Raw genomic sequence first — 25,206 nt, forward strand, 5'->3', positions numbered from 1 at the left:
ATTACACAAATAAATAAACCCTTAAATTCCTACATTTAGCTGGTGAGGAGTGTCAGCTCTTGTTGGTAGAATATAAACTTTTGACTAAAATATGCACATATCCCTTTATATCATAATTTTAGCCATTGCACTAATACAGTATTAGCAGATTGTGCATCAATGGAAATGTTGAAGCAATGCGTTTTGATAGACTTTAGCCTAGTTTCGGAATGTTGAAGCAATAATTTTTTTTTTTTTTGCTTCTATTTTCCTGTAAATGTCAAAAAAAAATCAATCCTTATCCTTTGTGTATTTGTGATATTTTTACAATAAAAATACTACTCTGCTGTACTGTGTCAATTTTTTGCCCATCTTTTGTACTTAATGTATACATTTAGCTACAGTAACATTTAATTATCCAAACTCAAAATTAGTCTTAAAGGCTCGTCCATATTATTGATGCATTGTTACAGTCCACCTTGTTGAACTGAGCAAAAATTAGCATTTGAGATGGTGCATTTCTCGATTTTTTCTGTACTTGGTGTTCCTGTGACATGCAGCAGAGAGTGAATTCTGTATGTTGCAATTTATAATATACAAATGAGAAGGCTTTGATTAATGAATATAAGAATTGGTCATTGATGAGCCTTCACTGCATGATTTTGTGTGTGTGTTTTTTTTTCAATTGAAGATAAAAAGGATCTTTGAAGCAAAAGTCTGTTGAGATACTCTGGGCTGTTATACTGTGGGATTCTGAAAGAGTATTGTGTGTTTTTACATTCTGTTCCAGAAGACAAATCAATGGGGAACAGTGTTGTGGCTGGTTTTGTAGGGACAGAGCACATTCCTGAATACAGATATTGTGATATATGCTCAGTGCAAACAGAGGCACTGTTCATTTTCATCACTGCTGTTTTCTTTCTTCTAATCCCACTCCAGTTTGAAAATGTATTTCTGCTTCTTTTCTGCTTGAGCTTAACTTCTCATCAGTTGCACTTCTGTTTTTCATAGTCAGCTGGCAAGTGTGTTTACTACTAATTAACCTTTTCTCTTCCGGTTTTACATCAGTTGCTGTTACACATAGTGGTAATTTTTTTTTAGATTTGCTTCCCTCTGATATACTACTCCTGAGCTCTGTTATGAGGCATTCCTTGTGTGATTTTGGCTATACAAGAAATTAATTGTTGCTGGTGTTGGTTTGCAAAAAATGCATCCTTTCAAGAGTAATTCCAACTGTAGATGTAAGTGGTGGCTATCCTAATACGCTTTCCACCTATTGTGAGCATCTAGAAAGTCCTGGAACCTTTTTGTACTGTTCTTTTCAATCAATATAGGCTCAAACTACTTATATATGGTGTGACAGATTGGGGGCGCTATCGCTCCCTTGAACCCTTGTCCAAGACGTCAGACACCAGGTAAAACTCCAAATATTGACTTTATTCAAACTGCACAGTGCACAAAGCACCCTCTTCTCCACAATACTCATTAAACAATACAATAATTCTCAATAAACAATCCTCCACTCCCAGACGCGTTGCCACCCTTCAACCCAGCTCAGCTCGCCGTTTGGGAGTTCCCAGAGTCCTTTTATAATCCCTGACCCAGAAGTGTTTCCAATTCCCAGTCCATGTGATCTCCTATCACTTCCGGATCAGATCAAAAGTCCTTTTCTTCACCCCGGAAGCACGTCATTCCCCTTGTCCATGTGACTCGGACGTACTTCCGGGGCGTAAGGCAAATAATCGTTGTTCCTCCGTGCAGCGTCTCCTAGCGGCCCCCATGGTATTCAGCAGGGCTGTGAATAAAGATTCCAATGTCCATGATGCCCTGCTGGCCTTCGGGGCTCCACCTGGCGGCGTGGGGTTATTGGCCAGGCTGAAGGGCCAGCCATATATCACAATGGTTAAAATATGTTAACAAAAACACCACAAAACCTTAAAGTAATTACTCTGGCCTGCAACAAAATTCTTGTACACAACAGAATTTGTGTACTTTATACTTTGTAAATTTAGGTGTGCTATTGTCCATTTATCTGAATTTCCGAGAGGCATCAGATTCAGTGAAAAATGCTGTTTTGAAAAAACATTGTTGATTTTTTTTTTCATTTATAAATAATTAATTTTAAAAATGTATTGCACTTTTTCTATAAATACTGTTTTTAAACTGTCATCACTCAAAAACTGGAAGTGGTAGAGCAATTTTGGCAGTTTTAGAAAGAACTGAAACTGAACTGAATCAAGCAATACATTAGTGATGAAGATGTGAACTGATCATCAAACGTTGACACAAAAAGTGAACCTGATGCCTTATAGAGTAGTGAATGGTCAAATCACTATGATATGCCCAGTGAATTCTGCCTTGTGAAATTCGAAGGTGATGTGACAGTAGCTGCATGACAAAAAGACATAATAGTTGCAATCAAGTGCAGTCAAGTGCAAGGTCAAGCAGAACATTGTTCACAATTCAGCAACTGTCAATGTTTGTGTTAGGGATCAATGTGGAAGTCCACTAAGCCTTACACAGTGGTAGCATGCAATAATGCAAGGAGCACATCAATCGTGCAGGTTAGATTTCAGGTAGGAAATCAAGTAATGCTTCAGTTGTATATCAATAGTCTATGTTGTTGTTTAGAATAGACTTATAAGTATAACAATATCCTTATACTGTAGTTTGATGTAATGTTTTTGTTTAGATCCTACACTATTTTGGGTTTAGGTTGTGAAGTTTTTTGCAAAGTCCTGGTCAATCAAATGTAATTAAGTAACAATCAGAGATTACTTCATTAAGTGGTGTTATTAAATTTTGAAAATGAGCATTGTGATTAATACATACTGTAGATCTAATGTGTATGGTTCAACACATACTTATATCTGTTGTTTGAATATATTTGCTAAAGTTGTTGTTTTTCACATTTAAAGGGATATCAGTATTATTTTGGTCATAAGTTATGGCTTGGTAAGGAAAAAGGGTGTCAAATTCTGTCATAAATAAGTTTGACTTAGGAAGTTTGTAAATTAGTGTTAAAGTTGTACTTGATAGTTTTCGTGTATGATATGAGCATTTAAAAGGTATAAAATCAGCCACATTTTTGGTAACAATTTATTTCAACATGTGAATTATTAAAACATAGCTCCCTGAACCACTATTTCTTGAGTTAGGGAAGAAGTTAAAACTAGTGGACATTGTAAACTAAAAGAATGCCGTCAATGTTACTAAGTCAAGTCTCAGTAAGTAAAGAGAGATCTGACTTTGTACTTGATATACAAAACAACTTTACTTTCTAGCGAAATGATGTTTAGCAAACAGCATTTTACACTGCAAGAATATTTAGAGACGGATTTCATTTTTGTTTTAATATGGAGAACATTACAAATACAGGGGGATTTAATTTTAACTCTAGGTTTTTATTATACCCTCTGTTGGCTTACTGTCAATTGATTTAGATTTTATTACATGCAACTGATACTAACTGCCAAGGAATGTGCAGCTACAGCTTGGATGGTGCTGTGGTTAGTCAGTCAGGCAGTTTTGCGGCATATTTTGTGATAAAGTGTAATATCCTTTCTAGTGAAGGTAGAGACTATCTCTGTTAAAAAATGCAGACCTTTGTAAAAAATAAAATCAAATCTTCCCAATTATTTACAAACGCTGTACTTCTCTTTGCTTTCCAGGCTGCTAACCAGCAGTAAATGGAATGATTTCTTCTGTCGACAGCATGTCTTCTGTGTAATGCTTTATTTTTGAAGAGTTGTCAGTGAGTATGGGGTAGTGGTTAAGACTTTGGACCTGAGGTTGTGGGTTGAAATCTTGCTACAGATAATAACTATATGTATCTTTTTAAGTGTTGATGTCACCTGGCTAAGCGTTATTTTTATGTAATTACTGCACATGAATACATTGCATTTAAGTGTATTCATGCACATTTTCAATGTATATGGAGTATATAGTATACTGTACATATAAATTAGGTATAGGTTAAATGATGTTTGCTGCAATTTCTGGTGGTATACAAATAGCTGTCTAAGGACATTTCGCTATATGTGAAATTCCTTTGCAAGTGATGCTTTTGAAGGTACCACTTATGTAAGATGAGGTTCTTCTGTATTATATTTAAGTAAAGCACCTATATGTATATATGTATGGAGAAATTTTTATATCTCTAAAATAGAGAACAGTAAATACAAGGGTACATCAAAAAGTAATGGCAATTTGAACATTTTTCAGTAGCCATAATGGTTGGAAGCTGACACAATACAACACGTATGGGTTGGGTATGGGTAGTTCAAACATCTCACTACAATGCATTGTTCAACAAGGGTGCTATTCCACAGTGGATTTTCCATGATCATTTGACTCTGGCTTCAACTAACTGCAGAGTGCTGTGCTGCGTGTTCAAAATACACCATAAGCTATCACAAACACATTGCATGTTGCTTCTGTTTGTAGCTGTTACCACTTAATTTTCAAATTGCCTTTACCTCTTGATTTACCATTGTAGGATACATTTCTTTATCATATTTTAGGTAGAAATTTAAAAAGAGAATAGTTAGGAGTGGGCAGTGTGGCCACAAATTGCCATTACAATAGCAGAACTAGTATTTGCATGTCTCTGTGAGACTGTGATGCCACTAACATATTAAGTATAAACCAGTTTGCTTTCATGCTTCTATTTCAAAGCAGCTTCATGACCTGAGCAACTTAAGTGTTTGTCTAGTGTGTAGGTTTCAAAGCACTGAGTCATAAATGTTATGATGGAATGAATATTTTATATAGAGCACCTTATCATCGTAGCAGACACTTGGGGCACACTTGGTTGGACTCTGGTGTCATTTGTTACTTGCTGCTGTGGAGGCTGGCCCGGAAACAGGCAGACACGTTCATGTCACCCACAACACGTTTATTCAAGTGCTCCATATTTACAATTCACTAAAGTGCACCACAAACCCCACAAGTCCCCAAAGTCCTGACCACAACACCAATGCCTTACTTCAGACCGCATTCTTCTCTCTTCTCAGCTCTAGTTCACTCCTCACCTGACTCCAGCCATTATACGAAGGGAGGCAGTCCCTTTAGCCGCTTTTCCACTGCATAGTACTGCACGACACGGTTCAGTACAGCTCACTTTTGCGGGGCTTTCCACTGGGAACAGTACCTGGTACCTGGTCCTTTTTTTAGTACCACCTCAGCCGAGGTTCCAAGCGTGCCGAACCGTTACCAAAATGTGACGTGTAAACTCTGCTGGTCACTGATTGGCCGGAGAAAATCGTCATTACTGCGTCACTGGCTATTCTTTTCTTTAAAGGTACAGACACGCGGAAGTTTCGAAAGTTCTCCAGCCACTGAGTGTTTGTAAAACCGGGAACAATCACATCCCACCACTCTGAAGCACGGTTAAATGTCCAAACAGATGGTCTGTTGCGGCGACTTTTTTGCAAAATGTGGAAGATCTGTAATATACAGAATCAGCATTTTAATGTTACACTGGCAGTTAAGTTCATTTTATGCTTTGCAACAGTGATAAAAGTTAGCTAGTGATGTGCTTTTTTTAGATGCTTAACCTTGTGCGCCGAGCTAAAGTGTTGTCGTTGTCTGCGTGTTGTTGTAAAAGTTCCACGGTGTCACGGCAGTAGAGGCGGCGCAACTCTAACGACACGTGAATAATCCCACCCACTCTAAAGCGGTACTAAACTGCAGTCGAAACGCAAACCGAGCCGAACTGAGCCGAACCAAGGTGAGCTGTACTGAACCGTGTCGTGCCGTACTATGCAGTGGAAAAGCGGCTTTTTATAGCCACCCAGATGTGCTCCAGGTGCTTCCCGGCAATCTTCCACTGGCACTCCCCAGTGTGGCGGAAGTGCCAGCTGCATACCCGGAAGCACTCCGGGTGTCCCCAGTCTTCTTCCCCTCAGCACTTACGCCACACCCGGTCTCCAAAGGCATAGGGGCACCCCCTGGCGGTGACCACGGGCCCCTACAGGCTTCAAAGCTCTGTACCCGTGGCCCCCAAAGGTACCAGAGTGGTCGACCCCACATGGTCTGGGGAAGGCGCAAGCCCTCCTCCGGTCCTCCTGGGCGTCCTGGCCAGGTCACCACCCCAGCCATCTCTGATACTACTTAATTGATTCTGTGAGTGAATTTGAAGACTGTTTTACTTGGAGGGCTCAATATACATTAGCCGGAGGTGATTGTGCTATCATTTTATTTCCCTCATTCATCCTAACTTTGAATCACTAAAAGCTAAAATGATTAGCACTCAGAACTGACTGATCAAATCATCTCGCTCTGGTAGACTTAAAAAATATCCAACATTTTTCGGAAATTGTACTAAAGTATTATAAAACTGAAAATAATTTGACTTGGAAAATGCAGTAGTATGCAGAGGACAGAAGGATATGAAAGAAGATGATCTGCTGTGACAACCCCTAACGGGAGAAACTGAATGAAGAAGAAGATTTGACCTCATAATTAAGTTAGACTGTTTGGGATCTTTAGGTAAAATTGGTGATGCTCACAACACCTGAGCTGAAATGTAATTCCTGGCAGTATATTTGGCATGTTCTGGATGTAAGTAGTCTTGAGAAAAGAGTACTTCAACAAAAATTACTTTTGATTATAGAACTTTATTGTTGCTCAGTGTAATTTTATATTTCAAGCAGAGACTAATATTGGCTACTCTGAATTCACAATATACAGTCATTTTTATTGTTGGCTTTGATTTTTGCACAATGATTTATTTGTTGAGCATGTTTCATTTAAAATGATTAAAAGTGGAAATAACTTGTGTCCTTTCTGGTTTGTCCTATGGTTAAATGCAAGTTATCTACTGGTTATGGTCTTGTAGCAGCTCCTTCCACCCATTCCTATAGATGATTAATCGGCTGAGATCTGATGACAATGAACAGTGCTGCATTAAGTTAAATTAACTTTCATATTCCTAAAACAGTTTGTTCGATGGGACCGTAAACCAGCCATCCAAAGTATATAATCTTAGCCCTGACTCTGAGGGCTTGGCTGATGTATCATGTTCGTTTCCTGTGCTAATCAGGTTTTCCCTAAGCTGTAAGCAGCAAAGTAACAGTGCAGCGATATAACATTATTAAAAATTGAATTATGCCATGTAAAGCTCCAAATGAGCTCAGTTCGCAAGGCTTTTAAAATTCAGTCCATACATTTACATTAAAACAGTGAAGTTAATTAATTCCTTAGTAGCAGTGAGCTGAAGTCAGTACAAAGCTCTAACAGTTTGTGACTTATGCATCAGATGAAGAACATAATACATGACAACACCTTGAAATGCTTTATGTAAAGTGCTTCATGTGTTTCTTGTGCCTAAACCAGGGAGGTGATTGTTTAAGGCTGTAGCGATGCAGAAGCAATTGACCTTATGTAGCTAGTAAGCTATTAAACATCTGTTGAATTTGTAGTGAACTTTTATTTAATAGGAGAATTTATGAGAGTCCTTAAACATGTCTACACTGTGGTTAGATCTGCATTAATTGCTAGAACAAAACAGCTTCTCTATCTCTTAAGTAATCAAACATTCAAATACAGGCTTTTTTTGCTTGGAAATGTTACAAAGCTGACTTTTTATATTGGCAGTTCATTTTGGTATAAACTTGATAGTCTCATGAGGACAGATGTGATTTTCAGACGAGAATACACATCTGGAGAGAACTTGTCATACACTTTTTTCTTGCTTGTATTTATATTCTGTTTTTTTTTTTTTGTTATTTTTAACCTTTTTTTTTTTTGCTTTTATATAATTTCTGTTTTATTAGTTTATTTTGTAAAGTTTAGGTACTGTCTCTTTAATTGTTCATCTATTCTTTTTACTTTGTGGGTGGAACTTGAGGGGGCAGGGCCACCCTAATGTCACTGCTGCTGGGACCTTCCTCCGACTTTATATTTAGGTCAGAGAGAAAAATTCATAAGTGGATCATTTAGTTTGAAAGTGTTATGATCTTTTTACAAAACCTCTGAAAATTAGATGCATACTTTGAAAAACCACAAGCCTGGCCTATCCTTCACCCAGGAGTGGCTCCCCTGAGTAAGCCGCACTTATGGGCATTTTAACCCCAACTCGAAAGGCAGGCCTCAAACCTGTACAAGCCTAAAAATGGGAATCAGGCTTGTAATGTAATGTAATGTAAAGTTCAAAAATCCACTAAATGAAGGCAGGAACACCATAAAACCTCTGGTCCAAATGCAAAACAAAGTTCCTTTACATATAAAGATTTGTTGCAGAATTCGAAAGGATTACAAAAATAAATTCAGGAGTAAAAACAGGTTTTTCCAAAAAAAAAAAAAAAATCAGTAATTACTGAATAATAATAGTACGCTGCGGTGGGCTGGTGCTCTGCCTGGGGTTTGTTTCCTGCCTTGCGCCCTGTTTTAGCTGGGATTGGCTCCAACAGACCCCGTGACCCTGTAGTTAGGATATAGTGGGTTGGATAATGGATGGATGGATAATAGTACCTTCAAACAAAAGTGGGGATCAATTTCCAAATCCAAAAGCACAACAAAAATATTTAGAAACAATTCACAATGCGGAAACAGCCATGTCATCTACTGTTTCTCCTTAAATATCAGTGGGGTGGTTCACCAGCAGCAACATTAGGTGGTTCTGCCCCTCTGGGCTCGACATAAAAGATATAAGAAACATAATTTGAAGGACAAGGTACAAAAAAAACAAATATTCTTAAATACAAAATTAGCATTAAAGAAAGTGTTCACTAAACAATTCACTGAAAAACATTAAACATAAAACACAATGAATATAAAAATGAACATAACATCAACATCAAACAAAAAAAAAAACAACATAATCAATGATGTACAAAAAAATATTAAAGTGATAACCCAAAGATTAAACAAACAGAAACCATGTTGTGCCATGGGTAAAATCCTGGCAGAACCATGACAGCAAAGAGCTGTTTATGAATATTGCCTTTTCTTTGGATTTTCTGCTTTTTGTGTGATTTATTTATTTCTCTCTTTGAACTTTGCTTTTGGATTACGGATTAGACTTTTAGGGCAATCCTTTTGCCTTGTTTGGGCCTTTTATGTAATTTTTCTATTTTTGCCAACAAGTCCTCGATTTATAAAGATTACTGTTTGTGTCGTCTCCACAAGCCAGAGTGTAATGATTCTCTCTACCTTGTAAGACATTTTGATACATTTTGTGGGATGATTGTGTTTTAAACTTTTAAATCTAGTTCCCTATTTTGTGCCAGAGTAGGCAGAAGGCTGCAGGTAGTAGTTAAGGATTAGCTGCCTATGGGAGGCAGCTAGATTTCCTGTTCACAGTAGGTGAAAAGTAGTGCAGTTCTAAACAATCAGTTCTCAATTTTCATCGTTTAAAATTTAAAAACTGTCATATAGGTGCACTTGTGCTTTTCTTTGGGCTGTATTTCAGCATTGTCCTGATCCCTTAATCTTTTGACAAGTAGACTTTTTTCTTTACAGCCATGGATGGGTGAAGAAGTACTAACAAAGAAAATTAAATTTGGTTTTATCTATTATGACAGGCAATAATATCAAGAAAACCTCAAACCTTTTTCTGTTCCTACCAACATTCTCCTGACAAATTGTTTCTTTTATTGCATTATGAGACATGCGTACAAATAAGTTATTTATATCACATTTCTCTAATTAACATCATCATGATATGCTTATTAACAAACACATGCTGCAGAATCGTTAACATATTTTTTACATTTGGCAAAGAAATAGATTGATTGAATTGCTTAGGGTTACACAGTAAATCAGTGGTCAGTACTGAGACAGCACTTTTTTGTAAGTCACACCGACTACATTCTTATAATAAAGGATTTTAACACTGTTATGGTTAATATTGAGATATACTGCAACTTCTAAAACACGAATCTATAAATTTTAAAGCTTAAATTTTCAAGTACAGTGTCTACAGATAACATTGTATGTTTCTGTAGCAAGAGAAATATAAACTTTAAGTGTGTATCCCAGTCTGTCATAGAATGTTTTCATGTATAGCCTAATGCTATGTCCAATATTACAGCTTGCTCCTGGACGTGTTGGAGAACGCTATTGCAAACAATGGGGGAGCAATTCCCCAAATGAGGTATATCAGCCATAAATCAAAGTGACAAAGTTGGGGATTTGTGTGGCAATAACACAACCTGATGTACCTCAGTGCAACTTATTTATTAGACAGGTCCTTGTAAACCTGAATTCATTCGACTGGCATATTGAATAGGACACAGAATAGCACTTTGACAAGAGGACCGAGATTTTAGTGGTTGTCTTTTTTTTTGTGCTACAGATGATGTGTCGGCTGGCAGTAGTCCTGAATTTCTTGATCGGCTTTCTGTGATGGAGGTAAGACTACAGACACAAGAGGAAGAAATCACATTGCTCAAGTCGGCTCTGACTGATACCTTGCGCCGGATCCGTATATACGATGAACAGATACCGCTTATAAAGCAACACATCATTGCAGGTAAGTTTCTGCCCGTTTCCTTTTTCCTTAGGTCATTTTTTTATAGTTATGAAATGTAGCAGTCCTTACATTGAAGCATAGTTCTTTTTTGAATTGAAATCCTGCAATGGCTAAGGAAAGTCTCAGTTTATTGACTGTTTAGTGTATGACAGTCAATTTACTGTTCTTTGCAATAATATTATTGATATCAGTGGGCAGTAATTTCAGGACATGCAAAATAATGGTGAAACTGAGCCCCTATCTGCCATTTCATCTCTTTCAATAAAAAAAGATATATTGTGCGACACCTTGAGTGCAGTCTTCAAGGATATTGCAATTGTGATTGATGTTTCTTACAGAAGAACAATTATTACCAAATTAAGTGTGCTATTCAATTATTTTTTTTTATCTGGAGTGCTCTTCTGACTGCTGGTTTTCTTTGAAACCAATTTACTAATCTGAAGTTATGTTGCTTCTGGGCAGCACGGTGACACAGTGGTAGCGCTGCTGCCTCACCAGTAGGACACCTGTGTTCGCTTCCCGGGTCCTCCCTGCGTGGAGTCTGCATGTTCTCCCTGTGTCTCCGGTACTCCGGTTTCCTCCCACAGTCCAAATACATGCAGGTTAGGTGCATTGGCAATCCTAAATTGTGCTTGGTGTGTGTGTGTGCCCTGCAGTGGGCTGGCTCCCAGTAGTAATGTAGAAGTTTGTAAGGTACTGATTTTTGAGTCCCCCTCCCAACTGCTACCACCACAGATTTATCACACGCCCACCCACCTGTGTTAAAATTTCACCTTCTTTCTGTCCACCACATTCCCTCTTTAAAAGGCACTTGAATTGGGTGCATAGCCTAAGTGGATTTCTAAAGCAGTGGAGTCTAGGGAAAAAAAAACACAGATTAGAGTAAATCACATCAGATTAGATAGATAGATAGATACTTTATTAATCCCAAGGGGAAATTCACATTAATTTACAGATTAGAGTAAATGACTGTTTTATTTTTTTCACAATACTACTGAAGTTGATCAATTGTGTAGAAAGGAACTCCGAGTCCAGCTCAGGGCGGCGAAAGAGCAGTACAGGAGAAAGCTGGAGCAGAAGTTGCAGAATAACAGCATGAAGGAAGTGTGGGATGGGATGAAGATTATCACTGGCTGCAGCTCGAAGCGGGGTGCCGCCATCGAGAGAGACGTGGAGAGAGCAAACCAAATGAACAACTTCTTTAATAGGTTTGATCACCCTAACCCACTCTCACCTCGGAGTACTGCACCTTCCACCCATCCTTCTGCTGATACCAGCATAGGAGAGACATCCCCACCCACAATTACAGGAGTGCAGGTGAGCAGATAGCTGAGGAGACTTCGTGCCAGCAAAGCAGCAGGTCCAGATGGTGTATCGCAACGACTGCTGAAGGCCTGTGCGTTGGAACTGGGGAGTCCTCTACAGCGCATCTTCAACCTGAGCCTGGAACAGGGGAGAGTCCCCAGGCTTTGGAAAACATTTTGTACCACCCCAGTCCCAAAGGTATCACGTCCTAGTGAGATGAATGACTTCCGGCCTGTTGCTCTGACGTCCCATGTGATGAAGACCATGGAGCGGCTGCTGCTTCACCACCTGAGGCTACAGGTCCGCCATGCCCTTGACCCTCTGCAGTTCGCATACCAGGAGAAGGTGGGAGCGGAGGATGCCATCATCTATATGCTACACCGATCCCTCTCCCACTTGGACAGAGGCAGTGGTGCTGTAAGAATTATGTTTTTGGACTTCTCTAGGGCCTTTAACACCATCCAACCTCTGCTCCTTAAAGACAAGCTGACTGAGATGGGAGTAGACTCACACCTGGTGGCATGGATTGTGGACTGTCTTACAGACAGACCCCCGTATGTGCGTCTCGGGAACTGCAGGTCTGACATTGTGGTCAGCAACACAGGAGCGCCGCAGGGGACTGTACTTTCTCCAGGCTTGTTCAGCCTATATACATCAGACTTCCAGTACAACTCGGAGTCCTGCCACATGCAAAAGTTTGCTGATGACACTGCTATTGTGGGCTGCATCAGGAGTGGGCAGGAGGAGGTGTACAGCAAGCTAATCAAAGACTTTGTTAAATGGTGCGACTCAAACCATTTACACGTTAACACCAGCAAGACCAAGGAGCTGGTGGTGGATTTTAGGAGACCCAGGCCCCTCATGGACCCTGTGATCATCAGAGGTGACTGTGTGCAGAGGGTGCAGACCTATAAATATCTGGGAGTGCAGCTAGATGACAAATTGGACTGGACTGCCAATACTGATGCTATGTGTAAGAAAGGTCAGAGCCGACTATACTTTCTAAGAAGGTTGGCGTCCTTCAACATCATCAATAAGATGCTGCAGATGTTCTACCAGACGGTTGTGGCGAGTGCCCTCTTCTACGCGGTGGTGTGCTGGGGAGGCAGCATAATGATGAAAGACGCCTCACGCCAGGACAAATTTGTTAAGAAGGCAGGCTCTATTGTAGGAGTAAAGTTGGACAGTTTAACATCTGTGGCAGAGCGACGGGCACTAAGCAAACTCCTGTCAATCATGAAGAATCCACTGCATCCACTGAACAGTGTCATCTCCAGGCAGAGGAGTAGCTTCAGTGACAGACTGAGGAGATCGTTCCTCCCCCACACTATGCAGCTCTTCAATTCCACCCGGGGAGTAAATGCTAACATTATTCAAAGTTATTGTCTGTTTTTACATGCATTTTTATTACTCTTTAATTTAATTTTCTTTTTTTTTGTATCAGTATACTGCTGCTGGATTATGTGAATTTCCCCTTGAGATTAATAAAGTATCTATCTATCTATCTATCTATCTATCTATCTATCTATCTATCTATCTATCTATCTATCTATCTATCTATCTATCTATCAATTGATGCCATTTTCAAAAAATAATAAATATGTGAATAAGACAAGATGTCTTTGTTTTCCTAAAACAGCCATTTGGCTAATATTTAAAAAATCCCAAAAATTGGCTTGCTCATTGTTTAGACTGTGAAAACAAACAACAGACCTACACATTTTGTCCAATCCATATACAGTTATGGCCGAATTTATCGGCACCACTGGAATTTTCTCAGTAAATGCACCATTTCTCCCAGAAAATTGTTGCAATTACAAATATTTTGGTATGCACATGTTTATTTCCTTTATGTGCATTGGAACAACACAAAAAACAGAGAATAAAAAGCCAAATCTGACATCATGTCACATAGAACTCCAAAAATGGGCTGGACAAAATTATTGGCACCTTTTCAAAACTCTGGGTAAATCGTTTTATTTCAAGCATATGATGTTCATTTGAACTCACCTGTGGCAAGAAACAGGTGCTGGCAATATAACAATCACACCTGAAGCCAGTTAAACTGGAGAAAAGTTGACTCCACCTTTCTGTTGTGTGTCTGAGTGTGCCACACTAAGGATGGAGAACAGAAAGAAGAGCAGGGAATTGTCTGAGGAGTTGAGAACAAAAATTGTGGAAAAATGTCAACAATTTCAAGGCTACAAGTCCATCTCCAGAGATCTTCATGTTCCTTTGTCCACTGTGCACAACATAATCAAGAAGTTCACAACACATGGCACTGTAGCTAATCTCCCTGGATGTGGACGGAAGAGAAAGATTGATAAAAGACTTCAATGAAGAATAGTCCAAGTGGTGGATAAACAGCCCCAATCAACTTCAAAACATATTCAAGCTGTTCTGCAGACTCAGGGTGAAACAGAGTCAGCTCAAACTATCTGTCGACATCTGACCGAAATGAAACGCTATGGCAGGAGAGCCAGGAGGACCCCACTGCTGGCACAGAAACATAAAAATGCCAGACTGGAGTTGGCCAAAATGTAGTTGAGGAAGCCAAAATCCTTCTGGATGAATGTCTTGTAGGCAGATGAGACCAAGGTAGAGCTTTTTGGTAAAGCTCGTCATTCTACTGTTTACAGATAACGGAATGAGGCCTATGAAGAAAAGAACACAGTACCTACAGTCAAACATGATGGAGGTTCTAAAATGTTTTTGGGGATGTTTTGCTGCCTTTGGCACTGGATGCCTTGATTGTGTGCAAGGTATTATGAAATCTGAAGACTACCAAAACATATTGGGTCGCAATGTAAGGCCCAGTGTCAGAAAGCTGGGTCTGTGTCAGAGGTCATGGGTGTTCCAGCAGGACAATGACTCCAAACATACCTCTAAAAGCATTCAGAAATGATTGAAGACAAAGCGCTGGAGAGTTCTGAAGTGGCCAGCAATGAGTTCAAATCTAAATCTGATTGAACACTTATGGAGAGATCACAAAATTGCTGTTGGGAGAAGGCACCCTTCAAATCTGGAAGACCTTGAGCACTTTGCAAAAGAAGAGTGGTCGGAAATTCCAGTTGAGAGGTGTAACAAGCTTGTTGATGGTTATAGGAAGCGCTTGATTTCAGTTATTTTTCCCAAAGGGCGTGCAACCAAATATTAAGTTGAGGGTGCCAATAATTTTGTCCAGCCCAGTTTTTGAGTTTTGTGTAAAGTGATGTCAGATTTGGCTTTTTTTCCTCTGTTTTTTGTGTTGTTCCAATGCACATAAAGGAAATAAACATTTTTATACCAAAACATTTGTAATTGCAACAATTTTCTGGGAGAAATTGTGCATTTTCTGGGAAATTTCCAGGGGTGTCGATAATTTCGCCCATGACTGTATGACAGGTGTAAGTTTTGAAAGCATACACAGCGTAACTCATGTGTGGTGTGGTTTGTCAAAAAGTAACTGAGCACCAAAGCTAAAATATCTAACAAAATTCCAACTTAGGTATCATTCCTAAATTAATGACAAGAAATATATACTAACCTCTGTGTTGGAAGCACCTTTCCACCTCAACTTCTTATAATCTGGTTTTGTTTAATAATTTTCCTGAGCTCTTTGTTAAAGTTTTTAATGTGTTTTGTTTTCCATTTGGAGGTGTTTCACTGAATTCTGCAAATTATTTTTGTGCTCAATCATAGTCACCTTTTACTGCAGCACCATTTGTTTGCTATGCTTGCCACCATTTTTTGGTCGGATTGTTTACAGTTGTTACTGCATTGCTATGCAGTAAGGACTGGACATGTTCAATATATGATAGTCTCAATGTCAAGATGATATAAAGGTCAGCATCATTCACATCCTGTTTGTTAAAGATTGCGGATAAACAAAAAATTTTCTTGTGTACTTTTTTGTGATCTAGTATTCTGGTTTCAGTCTTTATGGTCTGACTTCTGAAAATGAATTAGTTTAATGTTTTGGGATTGGCTTCTCAATTTATTGATCTCTGGTTTAAAGCTTTTACTGGTTTCTTGACGATGTTTCATCTCTTAGTTCCTATTCTTGAATCCTCAGATGTTTCCCTGTATTGACATTTTGGTAAAAATGTTACTGAATTTTGAACTGTATTCTGATGTAACATATAGTATGTGTACAACATAACTAATTCTCTGAAAGAGAAATATCTGACCTTTATTTTGATGGGTAGAACATGAATATTGAGTGAAGGATGATTACCGCTAAGTTATGGCCAGTTTACAGCAGAAAACAGACAAAAATGAGACTGGGTTTAAAGGATTAAAGTACCTGCCAACTAATTATAGAAAATGAAAATTTTGCATTTTTAATATACTGCACAGTATTTTTGTCAGTTTAGTTACAAAGCTATTATTTTGATCTGATCCATAAGGCTTCTTTAAGGTTTTAGAAATAGTGAAATCATGTTAAATCTCCTTTGCTGAATGTTGCTATTTTTTTTTCCTTCATTTAGTTAATCCCGCAGCTGCGGCAGTCCTAAATCATCCTTGTTTCACTGATGCTAACACATGCCTCCGAAAAGTGCCTATAAGCTGTGGCCTTGATTGTCTGCACCGTTCTTCATGTCCAAGGTATAGTGTGGAATGGCTTTATTATAATTAATTGGTATGAGATGCTGCTTACAGTAGTATGGTACATTTTTGATAGATTGACTTGTGGCACAGAGCAGTTTAGGAGAGAATTTACAACAAGAAATAATTCAAAACCAAAGTAAACTGTATATTTAAAGAGCAGGAGGCTTGGACTACCCTGCAAATTGCTTTTCACAATGAACAATGATGTATTGTTGAATCCATGTTGTCTAGCAGGTTTTATGTTTTATTGTACTTAGAGTTTTATTATACATATATAGTTTATTAAGAGTGTTATATGTGCTTTCCTGAGTTATTTTAAGATTTTTATTGTTATTTTAATATAAAAAGTATTTTTCAGAACAGCCATTTGACAACTCTGAGGTTGTATCAATTTATACTGATTTTAAAATAGTTTGTATCTGTTGCCAAAAATGGTTAATTTGAAATATTTCAGCAAGTATAATAACTTAAATGGAGAATGTATTGCATATATTACAACAATAAATGTATTTATTTGTTGAAGAGTGAAAGCATTAATTAAACTGAGTTATTTCCTAAGTGCTAAGCAAAAATAATAATTAGAACTAAAATTTTGTCTTATTGGGAATTTTCCATTCATGATAGGATTCAAGAATTTCTGTACTTTTTTATATGTTTCTTCTTTGGTTTGCTTACAAATAAAATGTATAATTATCTTGACAAGAGCTGTATAAAGAATCTGCCCATTTTTGTCAGGTCTAGTCCTTGCTTTTTATTTGTCTTTTCATCTTCAGGGTATATTTCTTTGGGAGTGACCCTCCTACTGGAGAGCAGGTATGGAGGTCCTTCTCCCACTTCTTTGTCGCTTTTACCCGAGATGTCCAACACTGGTACAGTTAATCTGTGTTCCTTGTAATAAGTGAACCAGGGAATAGTTCTGAGTGAAATTATAACTTCTGGTGATCATGTTTGCAAAGTTTTTTACACAGTAAACTTTAAATACAAGCCATATTGTGGATAGCATGATAAAGCGCCTGCTTTACACAGTACTTTTAGATGCATGTCTTTGTGAATTATTGTCTGACTTGTCTCGTTCATTAATTTGCTAAAGTGATAATGATGCCTTGAAGATATTATGTAAAGAATAATTAAATTAATGACAAACCAAGTGTAGTTTTTTTTCACTGCCTGAAATTAGACCTATTTACAATTAAATCATGTTTACCAGGACTTAGTAGCGCTCAAAATATTCACTGCCAGTAATTTTTGATAAGATGAAAAACATGGTACAATATTTGCTAATTGGAATACATGTGTATTTGTTTATTTCTACACATTAAAAAAAATTTTGCTGTAGCTGTTGATCATTCATATGGCACCGGCTCTGTTAGGCAGCACTCTATTGGCTGTCAGAAAAGGAGGTAAGCATGTGTATGCTGGAAAGTTGGCACTCATTCAGTAAATGTAACACAGGTTGCGATTTTCAATCATTTTAATTGACATGGTCTGGTGATTAGATCCACAAATGCGGCAAATCTGACATACTCCACTACTACAAGTCACATAGTGTGACATCAGATTTCAAAGAATATCTGCATGCTATGTTTTGAGTAGCATTAAAGCCTCTAACATACTGACTAACTTATAGACAAGCACTCCTACTAGTTCAAGTTAAGTATGCTGTCATATGTTACGCAAGTTATATGCTCTTTTATCTCTACATTCTAGTTGCTAAACATTTCACAGTCCTGATTGCAATAAAGATGTTACTTAATGAAGTGATTGTGTAGATAGCTAGTTTGTGTGTTAATCATGGCCTTGAAGGCATCTTCAGCAGCTGCAGACAGCATTCAAAAATCCCCTCTTACATTAACAGTGGGGTCTGATCACTTTACTCATATCTACTCCTATCGTTTGGTATCCCACACTAATTTATTTTTTATGTTTTTTCACATTTCATCCATTTGTGCATTTCAGTATACCCTTGTTGAAGATGGGTAGAAATGAGTAGAAAATCCTCTTGACTTCAGTCTCACTATATTGGGAAGTTCAATAGCAAAAGTAACAAATATGGATGTTTTCAATAATGATATGATTTTCATCTTGTATATCTGTAATAAAATTACATACATTTTATTATGAAACCAAAAACAAATCTCATTTATGCATTAGAAGAGTTTACAAGTCAATTAGGCTGTTAAACAAAATAGGCCTTGGTACATCTGTGTTAAACCCTAAGCTGAAAGTGATTTTTTATCAGTCTCAGAATTTATTTATTTTAATTTAAATTTATGTTATTATGTTATACTCTAGTTACTTTTTTGTTTGTGTTCATATTAATTTATTCTAATTATTAATCTAAGCTGTTAATAATTTGGTGATATAAAGAAAAAAATCAGTTTTACAAAGTATAGTCTTCTTCATTATTATTATTCATAATTGACCTTCTGTGTAGTAATTTAATACTCAAGTTTTTACAAGAGTCTTGTAACTTTACAGATTTGTATTATGTACTACAGTAAATGTAAAATTCCTTTTCTAAACATACAGGCCTGGGCTGCATGGTGGCACAGTGGTAGTGCTGATGCTTTATAGTAAGGAGAACAAGGTTTACATTTTGGGTCCACCCTGAAAGGAGTTTACATGTCATGTCTTGTCTGACTGGGTTTCTTCCAGGTACGACAGTTTCCACTCACAGTCCAAAGACATGCAGGTTAAGTAAATTGGTGATGCTAAATTGACCATAGGGTATGTTTGGTGTGTAGGTGCTCGCCCTGCAATGTACTGGCGCCCTGTCCAAGGTTTGTTATTACCTTACACCCTGTGCAAACTGGGATAGGGTCCAGCACCCCCTGCAACTCTGGTCTGGATGAAGCCGGATAGAAAATGACTTATGATGACTTAGTACAGGCTACACAGTGTAAGCTTGCTATATTTATGCTCAAAAAACAAGAAATTGTTTTTCTATGTATCCAGTTTTAAAATCTTTTTTTCTGACTTTACCTCTGGCTGGAACACATTAAAAATATTTAAAACTCTGACATTCAGAGTTAGTAAAGAGTGTACACATTTTCTTAACTGCCTGCGGCTCTAAACATTTTTCCTCAGGTTTTTTTTTTTGAGAAGCATTTGGTGTTTTTTTATTATTAAAAAAACAGCAGACTACAGTGTTGACAATACTTTAAATTTCTAGTAGGTGTCAGTTCTTTATATTCTGTCTTCTAAACTTGTCTTTAATTATGCTAGATTTGAATGAACTTCTTTGTTAATGTACCCATTTTAGCAATAGTTATTTAGTTCTATGCACAGTGTTTCACACAGTACTATATTAGGTACCCAGTGGCCATACTCGAGGAAAAGTAGAGATACCTTTCTGGAAAGTGACTAAAGTAAAAGCTGCCCATGAGAAAACTACTAAAGCAGAAGTTTTTTATTAAGTGTACTTACGTTTTAAAAGTACAAGTAAATGTAGGATCTCTGCTTCTTTTAGTTATATATAATTGAATTTCTGTCTTTCTGTTCCAGTATCATGTGAAAACCATCTATTTTTATAAAACTTTGCAGCTATTTTTGCTATAGTCTAATTTGGAATATAGCCTAATACAATTTCAGATTTAGATATCTAAAAGAAAATAAAAACTGAGACAATCCCACTTAAAGTTGCCATCTTTGCTGGACCTTTGTGCCTACGTCGAGAACATAACATGAAATCAATGTGATTTTTACTTCAAAAGAAGTAGAAAGGATTGTGTAGCAAAGAAACCCCAATTTTAGATGTCTGTGTTGACCACAGTAGTTAATTAGAATTTTTAAACATTTATGACTATTGAGGAAGTACAAGATTTGTACATTTGATGCTCAGTAACTCTTTAACGGATGATTGTATCAAAAATCCATTCCCTCTTTTGTGAATGCTCATTTTTGAGAAACATAAAATGTTCAATTCATTGGTCCTCTAGTGCAGATAATAAGTGAACAAATGACCTATTTGTGATTCACGGGAGTAGCAAAAGTGTTTTGAGATGGCGTGAGAGGATGTGGACACTTTGTGGGGAACCACCAGGAGTGCTGCTCAGGGGAGGAGGAGGGTATGTGTGTGCTCAACTCTCATTTGTCTCTCAGCAATCAAGTTATACGCTATGATTGCGTGCATTCTACATACTCTATATCATTTCAATATTTTTACTGAAATATTGATATATTTTATTGTTAATGTTCTATGAATTGTTCTTTGCTGCAAAATTATTTATATTTCTTTAAATCTTACACTTAATTTCACAATAAAATTTAGCAATCTTGATCTCTTACAAAAAAAGAGCATAATAAGCTCAAAAGCACTAAATTCTAAAAATACTAAAAAAAATACATGTCTTTCTGTCACAATGAGGAAGTCACAAGTGTCAGATCTGTTTTTAATTTGCTTTCTGCATTTTATCACTCTTCTGGGCAAATCTGTTCAGAACATATTTATAGTCAAAAAACGTATTACAATCTTAAAATAATTTAGACTCTCTTCTTCTTGCATATGAGTCTTATTGCAATCACTAAATGTGAGCCAAGTAACTGCAACTTAAAGCAGTGATATTCAGCGTTAGTCAAACACCTTAATGATTGTATTTTAATTCACTGGGGGGCCCTAATAGGAAAGACATACATTCATCGCTTGCTTTAAGAAGGAACAAATTCATTCCTGAAAAACCCTTCAATAAAGTGAATTTTTTGTAACCTAATTACAATTAAACATTTTTAAGCATTCCCTGGTACCAAAAATGAACCCCATTTTTGTTCAAATAAGTTTGAAGTACATGAAAATCAAAAAAATGTATTTAATAATATCATTAATCATTATCTGTTTTGGATCTGTAATGCCCAGGATAATGTGATAAGACATGAGCACATGTGACACTGTCAATGAACCACATTATGTAAACACACAATCCCACTTCACTGCAGCCTGATTAAGCCTTGCCATGTTTGACAGGCTGCCATGAGGACAGCATCAGCTATGGAAATAGCTGAGACTGCAGATTGTGCAGCATCAAAATGTATCCCACTAATTGCACAGGCCATGGTCAGGTGTGCTGGGAATGACTAAGTAGTATGTGATTCTTCACATACACAAATTTCTTTGTAAAATTGTTGTTCCTGTTGCTGGATATATAACTGTCTGAGTAAAGCATTGCAGTAACAAATGTGTCCAGCAAAATATACAAACGTTAAAGTAGCTCTTTATGTCTGAAATTGTAAATAAGTTAAAGTGAATGTGGGCAGAAAATTTTATACTAAAGTAATCTAGAAATAATTCTTAAAACATGCTCAAATACAGCAATTAAGTATTTCTACTTTGTTACAATAAAACATTGTTTGTATATTATTCTTAGTAACATTTTTAAAATATTTGACCTTTATGTAATATTTACCGTATAATAAATACAGTGAATTTTCTCACTGTTTTTCCAAGTGTGAAAGCACAATTAAATCAAAAATAAATGATTTTTTAGGTATACCTTCCAAATTGTGTATCTGTTGCATATACTTTTCATAATATGTACAGTATACTAAGTATATTGAAGCATATGGCATCACTGTGCTCTATATTTTTATAAAATAATATGTGTCATATATTCTGGTAAAATTTATATCCTATATTACCCCCTTTCAGTTAGACCTGCTGTATATACATGGTATATATTTGGATCTTTGTAAAAGTTGTATTTTTTTACATATTTTTTTCTAGTTATGTAGGAGTTCCAGCGGAACAAGATGGATTTATTGAAAGAAATTCTTTATCAAATAAGAAAGAAAAGTCTCACCAGATTTACAGATTGGATGTAGGGACACAGACTGATGAATCCCTGGTGGATTACCTTCAGCACAGTACATTTTCCTTTCATCCAGCAACAGAAAATGATGATATGGATCTAAAGTGTAGGACTTCTTCCACAAAGATTTCATTTGCACATACCCGAGCAGTTCAAAGCTTGTCCTTGGAAGATGCCTTAATCCCTGAATCTCCATTGTTAAAGGAAAATGTAAAAAACATTAATTGTCTGCCTGAGCCAACATTAGAGAACCCCCCTATGACTTCCTGGACCAACATGGTAGAGGAGCAACCTGTTAGGCCAACTTATGTAAGTGGACTTCTAAATGACCAACAGCAATTAGATTTGCTGCCTAAGCAGGATAAAGATGCTGTAATACGAGAATACGATGAATCCCACTTGCCTCCTGTTGAAGAGGGAAAAGAAACAAATCACAAGCAGCTTACTCTTAAAGCCAACCTGGAAGATGATGTACCTGGGAAAGTAAAAGAGCCAAATCAGTTTCCTCCCTCTCCTTCACAACTCAGAAAGAACCAAAATCCCACTTCAAAAAGTGGCCATATGTCTCCTGTGTCTACAGTGACAGAAAATGAGAAAAAACCACTGTGCGTTTTAGCAATCAGTAATTTTTATAGCATGAAAAAACTTTTCTTTTAATTGTGCATGGCTTTTGGGATCTTGTTTTTAACATAATCAACCCTTTTCTTTAGTTAATTTCTATTTTGAATTTTCTATTTCTTTTGCAATGTGTGGATTCAAAAAAGTTCAATGGTTTAATCAACAGGCAGATACGATTATTAGTTAGTAGAGAGTATCTACTTATCAATCCATCCATATTATCAATCTTATGTTTCCATTTCAGCCAGACCATATACTATTGGCATTGTGGACAGGTCTGAAATCCATTATAAAGCACACCTATTTCCAAATCCACACTCGCCTATTAAGTCACACATCTTTGTGAGGCAAGAGGTAAATGAAGTAACCTGAGAGGTTCTTGGATAAAATGTGCAAACTGCATACTAAGAGTAACTATTAGGCTGCCTTCATTGTGGACTACTGCATTTTATTTTATGTAGTATAAACTGAGTCTAACGTCTAAGACGGTTTGAAATCTACGTAATCAATATAGATCTCTGCATAGTCTGAGTTAACATTTTGCAGTATAACATCTATTGGAAAATATTTTGTACTTCCAATACAGTATTTGTTATTCATTCCAACAAACACTTGTGGTAATAAAATTAATTTCATTTTTCATTTCAAAAGATCACACATTACAAACATTAGCACTGCTTTTACGAATCCCACACCAAATGACACATAACAGGGACATAGCTCCGGACAGACACACAGATACATAGACACACACAGACACTTATCCTTTTATTGTGGTGGATAAATAGTCCAGAGATCACAGGAAATAGGAGATCTGAAGTGATCTTGCTTCTTTAATATAAGACAGTTATTTATATAATTTCCTTAATTTCATAAATTGCTTACAACTACTGAAAATTTGACTATTTAAATATAACCTAGTGTAGCACAGTACTTTTATGATACTATGACTACCATATTACCACTGAAACAAATCTCTCATTGACAGACAGATTTATGTTTTGAAATTTAAGTCTAATTTAATTTAAGATTTTCCACAGATTTGGCTAAAGATATTGCTGAAGGAACCTTTATTAGTTAAACACTTTACTATTTATCAAGTAGGCATTAATTGATTAAATATGTTTTAAGAAGTGTTTGATTCCTGAACTTTAGGACTGCCTTGGCAAATGCTCTTTTTCTTGTTTAACCTCATCTTGAAAAATTTCCTAACAATTCTTAAAATCAACTTTTTCTTCATCTTCTCAATCATATAAATTGTTTATCTGTGCTTGTTTAGAAAAAAGCTCTCACATTTTATGATTAAATGTATCTATAAATCACACTAATAACTATGCTAATATATCATTGCTCTGTTTTTAATAATTTTGTGCTCTTGAAAGACTTAAAATTCACTGTTAAATATCCAGAATTTATCAAATTTAAACTCATCCTTATTTTACAAATCATCTAGCATGTGCATGCTTGTCTTTAAGAAATAAAAACAAATAATTATTTATAATGCCACTCTAAGCTGCATGGAACTGAATTTTATTTTGCTGAGCTGTGGAGGCATTTCTATAAAAAACACTCAATCATAGAATGCTTACTACCAAAAGTTCATATTAACATATAAAAGTTTATACATTAAATCTACAAATGCATGTCACTGTTTTCAGTGAATCACAACATACATATTAATGAATTCTAATGAAGATGAAGCCCACTTTTTTTGCAAGAATAAAGAAGAACTAGTGCTGTTGTGTGGGGTTTGCTTACAATCAGAGATTAGGAGCTAGCAGACTTTTAATATTACAAGTGAGCTACACTAATTCACTTAAAGGAAATGTACTTTTTTTGTAATAAATATTTATCATTTGCTTAACTAAACAGTGCATTGAACTCAATTTTCATTATTGCTCTGCATAAGTTTGTGTATTACTTTTGTAAGTACAAATTTATATTTAAGATTTATTCTCCTACTAAACATATGTGTAAATACATAAAACAAACAAACTTTATCCACAGTATTATCAGAATTAATAACTTGATATAATAACAAAGACAGAGTCAAAGAGCATTAGTTATCTATATTAATATATTTTCATACTGTATACTGTATATTATATATTATTATATGATTATAATTTGATTATATTTTTTAATTTAATTATAAAAAAGGCCAATAACATATTTCCTCAAGTGCAGTTTTAGCACTGTAGAATTCGTGACAGAGTAGTTTTTAGATTTATTCACAACATGTTGCCATCTGAGGAACATCACTTTGTGTGCTGTAAGGCTTAGACAGTAGTAAAGCAATATAATTGGCATACATTTGAAATACGTTCATGTATAAATATATCTTTTATACATTCACATTTTTATAATTAGGTGTTCAAATGGTAACATTGTTTTTATTACAATATAGTTTAGCAACTATACAGCAAGTCTCTAATT

General features: G+C 36.4%; 1 protein-coding gene across 3 annotated transcripts in view; it reads left to right on the forward strand.

The window, feature by feature from the left end:
• Positions 1 to 25,206, forward strand: part of eml3 (EMAP like 3) — a 265,243-nt gene that overhangs the window by 150,087 nt on the left and 89,950 nt on the right. For 2 of the 3 annotated variants that reach the window (XM_039769278.1, XM_039769279.1), the window contains exons 2-4: positions 10,280 to 10,456; positions 16,231 to 16,348; positions 22,068 to 22,757. In XM_039769278.1, the coding sequence (XP_039625212.1) occupies positions 10,280 to 10,456; positions 16,231 to 16,348; positions 22,068 to 22,757 (985 nt within the window). The remainder of the gene's footprint in view (positions 1 to 10,279; positions 10,457 to 16,230; positions 16,349 to 22,067; positions 22,758 to 25,206) is intronic. The other variant, XM_039769280.1, reaches the window with a different exon arrangement.

This window comes from Polypterus senegalus, chromosome 11 (assembly GCF_016835505.1).
Source record: "Polypterus senegalus isolate Bchr_013 chromosome 11, ASM1683550v1, whole genome shotgun sequence".
NCBI classification, from domain to species: domain Eukaryota; kingdom Metazoa; phylum Chordata; class Cladistia; order Polypteriformes; family Polypteridae; genus Polypterus; species Polypterus senegalus.